This window comes from Diplotaxodon limnothrissa, linkage group LG4 (genome assembly GCF_057381915.1).
Source record: "Diplotaxodon limnothrissa isolate DT_005_m linkage group LG4, D_limnothrissa_male_GT1.1, whole genome shotgun sequence".
In the NCBI taxonomy this organism is placed as follows: Eukaryota; Metazoa; Chordata; class Actinopteri; order Cichliformes; family Cichlidae; genus Diplotaxodon; species Diplotaxodon limnothrissa.
The window spans coordinates 14,271,376-14,284,562 of record NC_140599.1 but is presented as its reverse complement, the minus strand read 5'-3'; the positions used below and the strand labels follow the sequence as shown (position 1 = coordinate 14,284,562).

The 13,187-nt window shown below is 45.2% G+C and overlaps 1 protein-coding gene across 1 annotated transcript in view; it reads right to left on the bottom strand.

Annotated features, from left to right (window-relative positions):
• LOC146633445 (uncharacterized) overlaps positions 1-13,187 on the bottom strand; it is a 62,081-nt gene that overhangs the window by 45,562 nt on the left and 3,332 nt on the right. Inside the window, exons 3-10 of the mRNA XM_085351855.1 lie at positions 7,563-7,664; positions 7,274-7,441; positions 7,034-7,144; positions 6,187-6,312; positions 4,184-4,308; positions 3,428-3,970; positions 2,258-2,326; positions 1,082-1,147 (exon numbers count right to left, since the gene is read on the bottom strand). Coding sequence (XP_085207981.1) covers positions 1,082-1,147; positions 2,258-2,326; positions 3,428-3,970; positions 4,184-4,308; positions 6,187-6,312; positions 7,034-7,144; positions 7,274-7,441; positions 7,563-7,664 — 1,310 coding nt within the window. The remainder of the gene's footprint in view (positions 1-1,081; positions 1,148-2,257; positions 2,327-3,427; positions 3,971-4,183; positions 4,309-6,186; positions 6,313-7,033; positions 7,145-7,273; positions 7,442-7,562; positions 7,665-13,187) is intronic.

Below are 13,187 nucleotides of genomic sequence, written 5' to 3'. Positions count from 1 at the left end.
GAGCAGCCGTTGTCGTGGTTGGAGCAGCTGTTGTCATGGGTGGAGCAGCAGTTGTCGTGGTTGTAGCAGCTGTTGTGGTTGTTGATGCCACCGTTGTTGTGGTTGGAGCAGTTGTGATTGTGGTTGGAGCAGATGTTGTCGTTGTTGGAGCAGCAGTTGTGGCTGTTGGTGCCACCGTTGTTGTGGTTGTGGTTGGAGCAGCTGTTGTCGTTGTTGGAGCAGCAGTTGTGGTTGTTGGTGCCACCGTTGTTGTTGTTGGAGGAGCTGTTGTCGTGGTTGAAGCAGCTGTGGTTGTGGTTGTTGTTGCCACCGTTGTTGTGGTTGGAGCAGATGTTGTTGTGGTTGGAGCAGCTGTTGTCGTGGTTGGAGCAGCTGTTGTCGTGGTTGGAGCAGCAGTTGTGGTTGCTGATACCACTGTTGTTGTGGTTGGAGCAGCTGTCGTTGTAGTTGGAGCAGCTGTTGTCGTGGTTGGAGCAGCTGTTGTTGTGGTTGGAGCAGCTGTCGTTGTGGTTGGAGCAGCTGTGGTTGTGGTTGGAGCAGATGTTTTTGTGGTTGGAGCAGCTGTGGTTGTTGTTGGAGCAGCTGTTGTCGTGGTTGGAGCAGCAGTTGTAGTTGTTGGTGCCACCGTTGTTGTGGTTGGAGCAGTTGTTGTTGTGGTTGGAGCAGCCGTTGTCGTGGTTGGAGCAGCAGTCGTGGTTGTTGGTGCCACCGTTGTTGTGGTTGGAGCAGTTGTTGTCGTGGTTGGAGCAACTGTTGTTGTTGTTGGAGCAGCTGTTGTTGTGGTTGGAGCAGCTGTTGTTGGTGGTGGTGCAGCTGTCGTTGTGGTTGGAGCAGCTGTTGTTGTGGTTGGAGCAGATGTCGTCGTGGTTGGAGCAGCTGTTGTCGTGGTTGGAGCAGCAGTTGTGGTTGTTGATGCCATCGTTGTTGTGGTTGGAGCAGCTGTTGTCGTGGTTGGAGCAGCAGTTGTGGTTGTTGATGCCATCGTTGTTGTGGTTGGAGCAGCTGTCGTTGTGGTTGGAGCAGCAGTTGTTGTGGTTGGAGCAGCCGTTGTCGTGGTTGGAGCAGCAGTTGTGGTTGTTGATTCCACCGTTGTTGTGGTTGGAACAGCTGTGGTTGTGGTTGGAGCAGATGTTGTCGTTGTTGGAGCAGCAGTTGTGGTTGTTGGTGCCACCGTTGTTGTTGTTGGAGGAGCTGTCGTTGTGGTTGAAGCAGCTGTTGTTGGTGGTGGTGCAGCTGTTGTTGTGGTTAGAGCAGCTGTTGTTGTTGGTTGCACAGCTGTTGTTGTGGTTGGAGCAGCTGTTGTTGTTGGTTGCACAGCTGTTGTTGTGGTTGGAGCAGCCGTTGTCGTGGTTGGAGCAGCTGTTGTCATGGGTGGAGCAGCAGTTGTCGTGGTTGTAGCAGCTGTTGTGGTTGTTGATGCCACCGTTGTTGTTGTTGGAGCAGCTGTGATTGTGATTGGAGCAGATGTTGTCGTTGTTGGAGCAGCTGTCGTTGTGGTTGGAGCAGTTGTTGTTGTTGGTTGCACAGCTGTTGTTATGGTTGGAGCAGCTGTTGTCGTGGTTGGAGCAGCTGTCGTTGTGGTTGGAGCAGTTGTTGTTGTTGGTTGCACAGCTGTTGTTATGGTTGGAGCAGCTGTTGTGGTGGTTGGAGAAGATGTTGTTGTGGTTGGAGCAGATGTTGTCATGGTTGGAGCAGCTGTTGTCGTGGTTGGAGCAACTGTTGTTGTTGTTGGAGCAGCTGTTGTCGTGGTTGGAGCAGCTGTTGTTGGTGGTGGTGCACCTGTCGTTGTGGTTGGAGCAGCTGTGGTTGTGGTTGGAGCAGCTGTTGTCGTGGTTGGAGCAGCAGTTGTAGTTGTTGGTGCCACCGTTGTTGTGGTTGGAGCAGTTGTTGTTGTGGTTGGAGCAGCCGTTGTCGTGGTTGGAGCAGCAGTCGTGGTTGTTGGTGCCACCGTTGTTGTGGTTGGAGCAGTTGTTGTCGTGGTTGGAGCAACTGTTGTTGTTGTTGGAGCAGCTGTTGTTGTGGTTGGAGCAGCTGTTGTTGGTGGTGGTGCAGCTGTCGTTGTGGTTGGAGCAGCTGTTGTTGTGGTTGGAGCAGATGTTGTCGTGGTTGGAGCAGCTGTTGTCGTGGTTGGAGCAGCAGTTGTGGTTGTTGATGCCATCGTTGTTGTGGTTGGAGCAGCTGTCGTTGTGGTTGGAGCAGCAGTTGTTGTGGTTGGAGCAGCCGTTGTCGTGGTTGGAGCAGCAGTTGTGGTTGTTGATTCCACCGTTGTTGTGGTTGGAACAGCTGTGGTTGTGGTTGGAGCAGATGTTGTCGTTGTTGGAGCAGCAGTTGTGGTTGTTGGTGCCACCGTTGTTGTTGTTGGAGGAGCTGTCGTTGTGGTTGAAGCAGCTGTTGTTGGTGGTGGTGCAGCTGTTGTTGTGGTTAGAGCAGCTGTTGTTGTTGGTTGCACAGCTGTTGTTGTGGTTGGAGCAGCTGTTGTTGTTGGTTGCACAGCTGTTGTTGTGGTTGGAGCAGCCGTTGTCGTGGTTGGAGCAGCTGTTGTCATGGGTGGAGCAGCAGTTGTCGTGGTTGTAGCAGCTGTTGTGGTTGTTGATGCCACCGTTGTTGTGGTTGGAGCAGCTGTGATTGTGGTTGGAGCAGATGTTGTCGTTGTTGGAGCAGCTGTCGTTGTGGTTGGAGCAGTTGTTGTTGTTGGTTGCACAGCTGTTGTTATCGTTGGAGCAGCTGTTGTGGTGGTTGGAGAAGATGTTGTTGTGGTTGGAGCAGATGTTGTCATGGTTGGAGCAGCTGTTGTCGTGGTTGGAGCAACTGTTGTTGTTGTTGGAGCAGCTGTTGTTGTGGTTGGAGCAGCTGTTGTTGGTGGTGGTGCAGCTGTCGTTGTGGGTGGAGCAGCTGTTGTTGTGGTTGGAGCAGATGTTGTCGTGCTTGGAGCAGCTGTTGTCGTGGTTGGAGCAGCAGTTGTGGTTGTTGATGCCATCGTTGTTGTGGTTGGAGCAGCTGTCGTTGTGGTTGGAGCAGCAGTTGTTGTGGTTGGAGCAGCCGTTGTCGTGGTTGGAGCAGCAGTTGTGGTTGTTGATTCCACCGTTGTTGTGGTTGGAACAGCTGTGGTTGTGGTTGGAGCAGATGTTGTCGTTGTTGGAGCAGCAGTTGTGGTTGTTGGTGCCACCGTTGTTGTTGTTGGAGGAGCTATCGTTGTGGTTGAAGCAGCTGTTGTTGGTGGTGGTGCAGCTGTTGTTGTGGTTAGAGCAGCTGTTGTTGTTGGTTGCACAGCTGTTGTTGTGGTTGGAGCAACCGTTGTCGTGGTTGGAGCAGCTGTTGTCATGGGTGGAGCAGCAGTTGTCGTGGTTGTAGCAGCTGTTGTGGTTGTTGATGCCACCGTAGTTGTGGTTGGAGCAGCTGTGATTGTGGTTGGAGCAGATGTTGTCGTTGTTGGAGCAGCAGTTGTGGCTGTTGGTGCCACCGTTGTTGTGGTTGTGGTTGGAGCAGATGTTGTCGTTGTTGGAGCAGCAGTTGTGGTTGTTGGTGCCACCGTTGTTGTTGTTGGAGGAGCTGTTGTCGTGGTTGAAGCAGCTGTGGTTGTGGTTGTTGTTGCCACCGTTGTTGTGGTTGGAGCAGATGTTGTTGTGGTTGGAGCAGCTGTTGTCGTGGTTGGAGCAGCTGTTGTCGTGGTTGGAGCAGCAGTTGTGGTTGCTGATGCCACCGTTGTTGTGGTTGGAGCAGCTGTCGTTGTAGTTGGAGCAGCTGTTGTCGTGGTTGGAGCAGCTGTCGCTGTGGTTGGAGCAGCTGTTGTCGTGGTTGGAGCAGCTGTGGTTGTGGTTGGAGCAGATGTTTTTGTGGTTGGAGCAGCTGTGGTTGTGGTTGGAGCAGCTGTTGTCGTGGTTGGAGCAGCAGTTGTAGTTGTTGGTGCCACCGTTGTTGTGGTTGGAGCAGTTGTTGTTGTTGGAGCAGCCGTTGTCGTGGTTGGAGCAGCAGTCGTGGTTGTTGGTGCCACCGTTGTTGTGGTTGGAGCAGTTGTTGTTTTGGTTGGTGCTGCAGTGGTTGTGGTTGGAGCAGCTGTGGTTGTGGTTGGAGCAGCTGTTGTCGTGGTTGGAGCAGCTGTTGTCGTGGTTGGAGCAGCTGTGGTTGTGGTTGGAGCAGTTGTTGTTGTTGTTGGTTGCACAGCTGTTGTTATGGTTGGAGCAGCTGTTGTGGTGGTTGGAGCAGATGTTGTTGTGGTTGGAGCAGATGTTGTCGTGGTTGGAGCAGCTGTTGTCGTGGTTGGAGCAACTGTTGTTGTTGTTGGAGCAGCTGTTGTTGTGGTTGGAGCAGCTGTTGTTGGTGGTGGTGCAGCTGTTGTTGTGGTTGGAGCAGCTGTTGTTGTGGTTGGAGCAGATGTTGTCGTGGTTGGAGCAGCTGGTGTCGTTGTTGGAGCAGCAGTTGTGGTTGTTGATGCCACCGTTGTAGTTGTTGGAGCAGTTGTTTTGGTTGGTGCTGCAGTGGTTGTGATTGGAGCAGCTGTGGTTGTGGTTGGAGCAGCTGTTGTCGTGGTTGGAGCAGCAGTTGTGGTTGCTGTTGCCACCGTTGTTGTGGTTTGAGCAGCTGTGGTTGTGGTTGGTGCTGCAGTGGTTGTGGTTGGATTAGCTGTGGTTGTGGTCTGAGCAGCTTTGGTTGTGGTTGGAGCAGTTGTTGTTGTTGTTGGTCCCACCGTTGTTGTTGTTGGAGCAGCTGTTGTCGTGGTTGGAGCAGCTGTGGTTGTGGTTGGAGCAGTTGTTGTTGTTGGTTGCACAGCTGTTGTTATGGTTGGAGCAGCTGTTGTGGTGGTTGGAGCAGATGTTGTTGTTGTTGGAGCAGCTGTTGTTGTGGTTGGAGCAGCTGTTGTTGGTGGTGGTGCAGCTGTTGTTGTGGTTGGAGCAGCTGTTGTTGTGGTTGGAGCAGATGTTGTCGTGGTTGGAGCAGCTGGTGTCGTTGTTGGAGCAGCAGTTGTGGTTGTTGGAGCAGCTGTTGTTGGTGGTTGTGCAGCTGTTGTTGTGGTTGGAGCAGCTGTTGTTGTGGTTGGAGCAGATGTTGTCGTGGTTGGAGCAGCTGGTGTCGTTGTTGGAGCAGCAGTTGTGGTTGTTGATGCCACCGTTGTAGTGGTTGGAGCAGTTGTTTTGGTTGGTGCTGCAGTGGTTGTGATTGGAGCAGCTGTGGTTGTGGTTGGAGCAGCTGTTGTCGTGGTTGGAGCAGCAGTTGTGGTTGCTGTTGCCACCGTTGTTGTGGTTTGAGCAGCTGTGGTTGTGGTTGGTGCTGCAGTGGTTGTGGTTGGAGTAGCTGTGGTTGTGGTCTGAGCAGCTTTGGTTGTGGTTGGAGCAGTTGTTGTTGTTGTTGGTCCCACCGTTGTTGTTGTTGGAGCAGCTGTTGTCGTGGTTGGAGCAGCTGTTGTCATGGTTGGAGCAGCAGTTGTGGTTGTTGGTGCCACCGTTGTTGTGGTTTGAGCAGTCGTTGTTGTGGTTGGAGCAGCTGTTGTCGTGGTTGGAGCAGCAGTTGTAGTTGTTGCCACCGTTGTTGTGGTTGGAGCAGCTGTGGTTGTGGTTGGAGCAGTTGTTGTTGTTGGTTGCACAGCTGTTGTTGTGGTTGGAGCAGCTGTTGTCATGGTTGGAGCAGCTGTTGTTGTGGTTGGAGCAGCAGTTGTGGTTGTTAGTGCCACAGTGGTTGTGGTTGGAGCAGATGTTGTTGTGATTGGTGCAGCTTTTGTCGTTGTTGGAGCAGCAGTTGTTGTGGTTGGTGCAGGAGTTGTTGTGGTTGGAGCAGCTGTTGTTGTGGTTGGTGCTGCAGTGATTGTGGTTGCAGCAGCCGTTGTTGTGGTTTGAGCAGTTGTTGTTGTTGGACCAGCAGTTGTTGTTGCTCCTGCAACTGTTGTTGTGGTTGGTGCAGCTGTGGTTGTGGTTGGAGCAGCTGTTGTTTTTGTTGGAGCAGCAGTTGTGGTTGTTGGTGCCACCGTTGTTGTGGTTGGTGCTGCAGTGGTTATGGTTGGAGCAGCGGTGGTTGTGGTTGGAGCAGCTGTTGTTGTTGTTGGTGCAGCTGTTGTCGTTGTTGGAGCAGCAGACGTTGTTGTTGGAGCAGCTGTGGTGGTGGTTGGTGCCACAGTGGTTGTAGTTGGAGCGGCTGTTGTTGTTGTTGGAGCAGCTGTGGTTGTGGTTGGTGCTGCAGTTGTTGTGGGTAAAGTACAGGTTGGTCCACTTTTTATGGTACCAACACTCTGCATGAAAGGTAGAGAACCCAGGCTTGAAGCAACTGCACACAGGGTCCTGGATGCACAGCCGTAAGCTGGAAAATCATTGGTGCCATCGTTCACTGTAGATGAAAAATCCCAGTTTCAACAATTTCACATATTTTTAGACATACATGACTGTGTAGTAGCCTTTGAAAATCAAGACATACTTATATAAAATTATAATATTAATGGGTATAAGTTCGAAAAGTTTTCGAGGCATCATTTCAGTCAGTTGTTTCGTGACTGTCAAATTTAAGTTGTTGAAAACATGTACTCACAATGTCAGAACCCAAATGGATTTCCTTTTAATGAACAGTGTTCCTACACTCGGTGTTCTATTATCACATATGTTTTTTTTCCATTTAAAGCAGGTAACTGATTTTTCCATCATCATGAAATCAAAGTGCTCCTCTTGATGTTTTCATGTGTATTTTCTTTACTTTGCTCTTTTTTTGATGGACATTTATCTCTTTGTTTTCAGCTCTTGTTTTATACAAATGATTAGTCATGACAATAACTGACAGATTAATCACTACCTCCATGCTTCAAATATTTCGGGAATACTTCTTAACTAATATATTTATGTGTTGTGGAAAAATATGTATCATTTCCTACACTGATTATCAAATCTTCATCTTTAACGATTTAAAGTACAAAATCACATTCATTACAAATACGGATAAAATGCTTGGTTATGTTTTTCCTGACTGATTGAAAAAAAAGAATGTTTGTTGAATTTATTTTATGCAAAAACCAAATTTAAAGATGCTTTTTGTTAAAGTATGCATGATGAAGACTCACTCATTGATTGAAAGCATTGGTCCTGCACTCCCTGACATTGCAATGGTGTGTTGCACTGAGAGGTGGAACAAGAGTTACATAGTAGGCCGTTACTTGACTGAGGAGTAGGGGCTGAAACAGAAAAGAACATAATTTCACTTTAGAACAGAATATTTCAGCAGATATCAGATTATTGTTTCTTATCCTTTTCTGTCATGTCTGTTCAGTTATGTGTCTTTAACTTAACTGATTTCTACTTACCAGCCAGAGTTGCTGGGTTGCAGTTATCCGTGTTGCAGCACGTGGCAGATGCAAGAGCACTTTGAACACCCAGGTCAACTGAAAATGTCTGAGAGCCCGTAGTTGGACACAGGGAGGAAGATGCACATGCCTTGTAGATTTGTGTTGCGGTAGTTCCAGATGAGGTAGCTGCAAAGTAATTTTAATATTTTTAATGATGAATTTTATTAATGTTGATGGAAAGCACACATAGCTTCACAGGTATTTGAAATTTACTGAACTGTATGAAATAATATGAAGAAAAGATTACCTAAAATAGTAGCTGTAACACACATGGTCTCTGAAGAACATGTTTTTGCTACTGTGGTTGAACACGTCTGATCTGTGCAGGTTTGACACTGAAGGGCTCCAGCTGCAATCAGGAGAGAAACAATGAAAGGACTGAAGTTAAAATGAAAGATTACAGGTTTTTAAATAACCCACTATACTAGTATTATTAAAGAGTCTTTATCTCTTCTATTTTTTAAGCTGTTGCACAGATTGATGAAATGCTGTTAATCCCTTTAACATCTGTATAAATATATTTTTTAATAAAGTGACATGAAACACTACATTAGTGTTTATTTAAGGTTAATGAAATAAGGATCATTTAAATCATGGAGGCCTGCTCCAACAGCTGTCAACCATTTAACAGTTTCTGAGTCTATATTTAAAATATTATAATTTTTATGGCATTGTTAGCACCAACTAGTGCAGTCCTTCTTAAAGTGTGGGGCCCGCCCCCTGGGGGGCGCAGAGCCATTGCAGGGGAGCGGAATGAAAAGGGGGGGGGGGACAAAACGCTTGGACACTGCTTACACGGGGCGCCTACAGAAACGCAAAGCAGGGGATGCAGCGTCGCTGAATATGTTTCCAAACCAACTTCATTCTAAGCCAAAGACTAGAAAATATGGTGAAGCATATCTTCCCTTTGGCTTCACCTGCACAAGTGCCAAGGTAGGTCTCCACTGCAGAATTGATTTTCCCTTCGTAGGGAGCAAGGCTGGGCTGTTTAAATCACGGACAAACAGGATCCCACAGTTGTTTATGTTTTTAAACCCATTTTGCACAGTGAGGCATTTTTTGAAAAATGTATTGATAGCAATGTTGAATATTATTACACATGGAAAAAAAACAACTACACATAAAATAATCACTGTGACGCCTCTGCCTTTCCAAATGGAGGGACAGTAACTGCGTGTGTATATGTAAGCGTGTAAAACCTGAAGATAGTAAGATTAACAGTATTTCGTCTCTATCTGCCATTCTGCAACTCATCTCATGTAAACAATAACGTGGCGCACAGTGTGACGTGAAAAAAAGGCACATACCTTTGATGTTGAGTGACGAACTCTGTATTCCTCGTCCACACGTAAACGCAAAAAAGGGTTTAAAACATCTCCATTTTCGGTGATTCGAAACGCAGTTTACGTGTGGACGAAACAGCTGCGTTTTCAAAAATACCCGTGTAGGTGTGGACGTAGCCTAAAAGAGTTAGTAGTTTATTTTATTACTACCTGTAATTTATTGCAGATTACTTGTATTTGTTTTAACTGTTTACTAAATGTTTGAGGTGTGAAATAAACCGCAATGGAGCAAAATATGGGTGTGTGTGGTTGGAGGATGTGTTAGTGCGCGTGCGTGCGCGCGTACACGCGCGAGAAGGGGGCGGGGGGCGCGAACATTTTTCTTGTAAAACAAAGGGGGGCCTAGCAAAAAACGTTTGGGAACCACTGAACTAGTGCAAGAAAAGAATGTTGATTACAGTTCAGCGTTTAACTCAATAGTGCCCAGCAGATGGTTCACAAAGCTGAGGGATGTAGGACTCAACAGCCGTCTGTGTGCATGGGTGCTGGACTTCCTCACTTGCAGAACTCACGTGGTGAGGGTGGATAGATGCGTCTCTAACAGCGTCACCATTAACAGGGGTGTTTCCTCTCGCCACTGCTCTACTCCCTCTATACTTCAGACTGTGTGGCCACCCATGGCTCCAACACCGTTGTGATGTTTGCTGACGACACCGTGGTGTTGGGCGCCATCTCCAACAACGATGAGGAGGCCTACATTGACGAAGTGAAGAATCTGGCATCATGGTGCCAGGATAACCACCTCCAGCTGAATGTCAGCAAGACCAAGGAGCTAGTGGTGGACTTCAGAAGGAGTCAGCACAGAGACTAAAAGCCCATTATCATCAATGGACCTCCAGTGGAGAGGGTGCAGTCCTTCAAGTATCTCGGTATCCACATTTCATCAGACCTGACATGGTCTGCCCACATTCAGGTCTAGACCAAAAAAGGATAGGCAGCGCCTGTACCACCTCTGACAACTGAGAAAGTTCAGGGTCTCGCCAGTGATCCTCATGACTTTCTATGCAGGCGCTGTGGAGAGCATCCTCACACAGAACATCACATCCTGGTTTGGGAACAGCTGTGTTAAGGACCAAAAAGCTCTTAAGAGAGTGATCCGTACAGCAGAATGCTGCTGCAGGATTGCCCCTCCCCCCTTAGGGGAGATGCTGGACTAGAGCAGGTCAGATACTGAAGGACCCATCCCATCCGGGCAACAAACTGTTCCAAGGTTCCATATCATCCGGGCAAGTACAGAGAGACTCAAGAGGAGCTTCTAGTCCCAAGCCATCCGGGCACTAAACCTTAACAAACTGAACTAAGATTTTCAACAAAGTACTAATCCTAATATCCATCATTATGTCCTTCACGTATATTTGGTAATCACTTTTCCTTATTTCTAGTATGAAGTAGACCTAATCCACTCAGTAAAATAATTTGAACAAAATGAAATATTTCCACATCAGTTTGCCAAACAGATTCAGAAACAGATTTTATAAACTAAAACAAAAAGTCTGGCATATCTTTCTTAAAGGCTCCTGTTTTTGTTTGTTTATTTGTTTATTTGTTTTATTTTAATTGGGTCTATCACATGCAATAATCTATATTCCCTACGGATATGCTGACAGATATTTGATTTCCTGTCAATGGAAAGAAACTTAGTTATGTTTGTGGTTCGATCCACCACAAACATAACTAAGTGATCCTCTTGTAAAGTGTTTGGATGTTTTTTGGAAAAGACATTTAATACATGTATAAAATAAATTTAAAATTTTTTATTTTTTGTTTGTTTGTTGTTTGTTTTCTTTTACTGTTAAATTCAAAGTGTTTTAGTGTTAGATTTGAAATGCTTAAATCAAATCCTGAATGATAAGAAAAAGTGTAGTTACCTGTGCTGGATATTCCCAAGAGAAGGATCAGAGCAGTCACCTTCATAGTGATGAACAGGTCAGTTCTACAGATTAGTTTCCCTGGACTGATACTAAACCTCAGGAGCACTGCTACACTTTATATACTGAACAGGTGAATTCAGGATTGGGTGTGTTTAAATTTTTAAAGCATGAACATTTAGAAAAATCATTTGTCAAAGGGTGTGGTACACTTACCACACCCTTTGTTCAATTGTACATTGATACAAAAAGGGTATGCAGCAGCGTCCTCATTTTCTCTTTTGCTATGTAACATTATTTTAGTTACATATTCATGCATGTCTTGCATTTCGTTACTTACTAAATTAATGTGACTCCATTAATACTGGTCAGAGTTGATAAAACCTGGTAGAGTTTGGAATGAATAGCCATGGTGAGATAATTCCTACCTCATACTACATGAAATATTGCAATGCATTAATGCATTATTTTTTAAAATCCCTCAAAACCTTTTGAAGATTTAATGTACATTTACCTACAGTTTAATGTATATGTATTCCTCATTACTTTTTTCGAAAGGCTTAGCACAACAAACAATGTTTCGGCTTTAATGGCATGAGCCATGGACATTGTCCGGCTGTAGTTACTGTAAAGTCATAATCAATATAAGTCTGTGACCTGAGCTAGAAACAGTCAAAGCACATATGCAAAGGTTGAAACACCATCCCATTTGTATAGTTTGACATCATGTTTTAAGTATACTGTTAAATTATCATGGTACATTTCTCTCTCTCCCCCCCCCCCCCCCCCCCCCCCCCCCCCCATTAAATGTAATGCAATTCTTGCTGTTGTGATGTAACACCATTATTTCTATGGATAAATACATCATGAAAACATAAATCACTGTTGTTTTCTATCAGAAACTCAATATACGAAGGTGATTTGTGTCTTTATAGATCCACTGTGATCTGCATATTATAATGTAGATGTAACATCACTAGACTCATGAAAAGACTGAAATGTATTGCTGAAACAGAAAAATATCTCTGCAGCTCATAATTTTTTTTATATAAATGGCAAATTTATAGTTAAAATCAAGATTTTTAGAATACATTTGACTTTGTCAGGGAAATATTTGTCTAAAACAATGAATAAGGGAATGATATATAATCACTTATTTATTGCACAGGTTGGCTCGTTTGTATTAATACTAATCTGTAATTTTGACAAGCCCAGTAACCGGTCTGTTCAGTGAAATTAATTAGACAGAGGCTTAAAACTGCTGCAGGAGCAGGTGTGGCAGCAGTCTCACCTTGAGTATGACATTAATATTTGTACAGGGAAGGAACCGTAATTTTACTCAGCTGCTGTAGAGAAGTATATTTTAGCTCAAACTTTTCTGTTTTCTCTTTCATCAATTGAAATGTATATTTTGCACTTTGTTAGTTTTGCTATTAATATTTATAATATTAATATCAATGCTTTGACAGTTTGCACACATCACCAAGAACAGAAGAAGCTACAACTTTAATAAAAGCTTAAAATACTTGAAATTATTTAGTGTGAGTAGTTATGCAGTGCTAACAAAGGACTGTTTTTCAATGACTTTTCCGCACCCTCTCTTATTGAGATATAATCTATTTATATCTTAACAATAGCAAGGATGAAACATAAGGTATTCTTTTTATCAGGTCTGCCACACACACCCCTTTTCTATGCACATCATGTTTTGTTTTTTAATTCTGGCTTCTCTTCTGTGTGTGTTTCGTGCATTGGTAAAAGGACAACAAAGACGGTTGATTTTCATGCAGGATATTTTTACTTTATATTCTGGTTTATCTCGTTATTCAATAGCTAGTTTCATTAGACTCCATCTGCACTCTCTGAACTGAAGATACTTAACTCTTTGCTGAATCCAAGATGTAAATTTACTGATCTTGTATTGAACTTTGTGTCACTGTGGCAGGGGTCACACATTTACCTTACCTGAAAGAGGAGTGAAAGAAGCCATTTATGTCCACTGTGAGCGACCATCTTTGAACAGAGGTTTACGACACCAACTGTCTGCCATCTATAATTCAGTTTTGAGATGCCTTCCCAGACGCCTTAACGCCCACTCACACCCTGGGCCATCTGACCTCAGGAAATCACATGATAGGGTGGGGATGGGTTTCACAATGAGCTCACCCGAAACCCTGGCTGATTGTGACCCACCCACGTTTTCACATCTTGGCTCATGTGATTAGGTAGAGGATCATCAGGGGCTCCTTTTGTCCCTCTTTTGGGGGGAAACTCCCACGGGGTTTAAATCTGGGACTCTCCACCAATTGACCCTTAGAACTGAAGAAGCTTCTCGGATGAGAGGTGAAACGTCTTCAAGCAACTTAAAGAAGTCCAGAAGCTTTTCTTTCCAAGCTCCTTAGACTACGATGACCTGGATGGCTGAGAACCTTCACAGACATTTACCTTAACCTTTTGCACATGACTGTGCAGCTTTAGCAATCTATAGCCAACAGCCTGTGTGGTTCATGTTCTTCCTTGAAAACAATTTTCAAGGAAATGTATCACTTTCTCTTGTATTTAGAGGAAAAAATTATTCGGATGTTATTTTTTGGTTTTTAAAGTGAGCCACAGCACTCTTGATTTTACGAATAGCTCCCCTACAGTAAGATGATTCAGTGG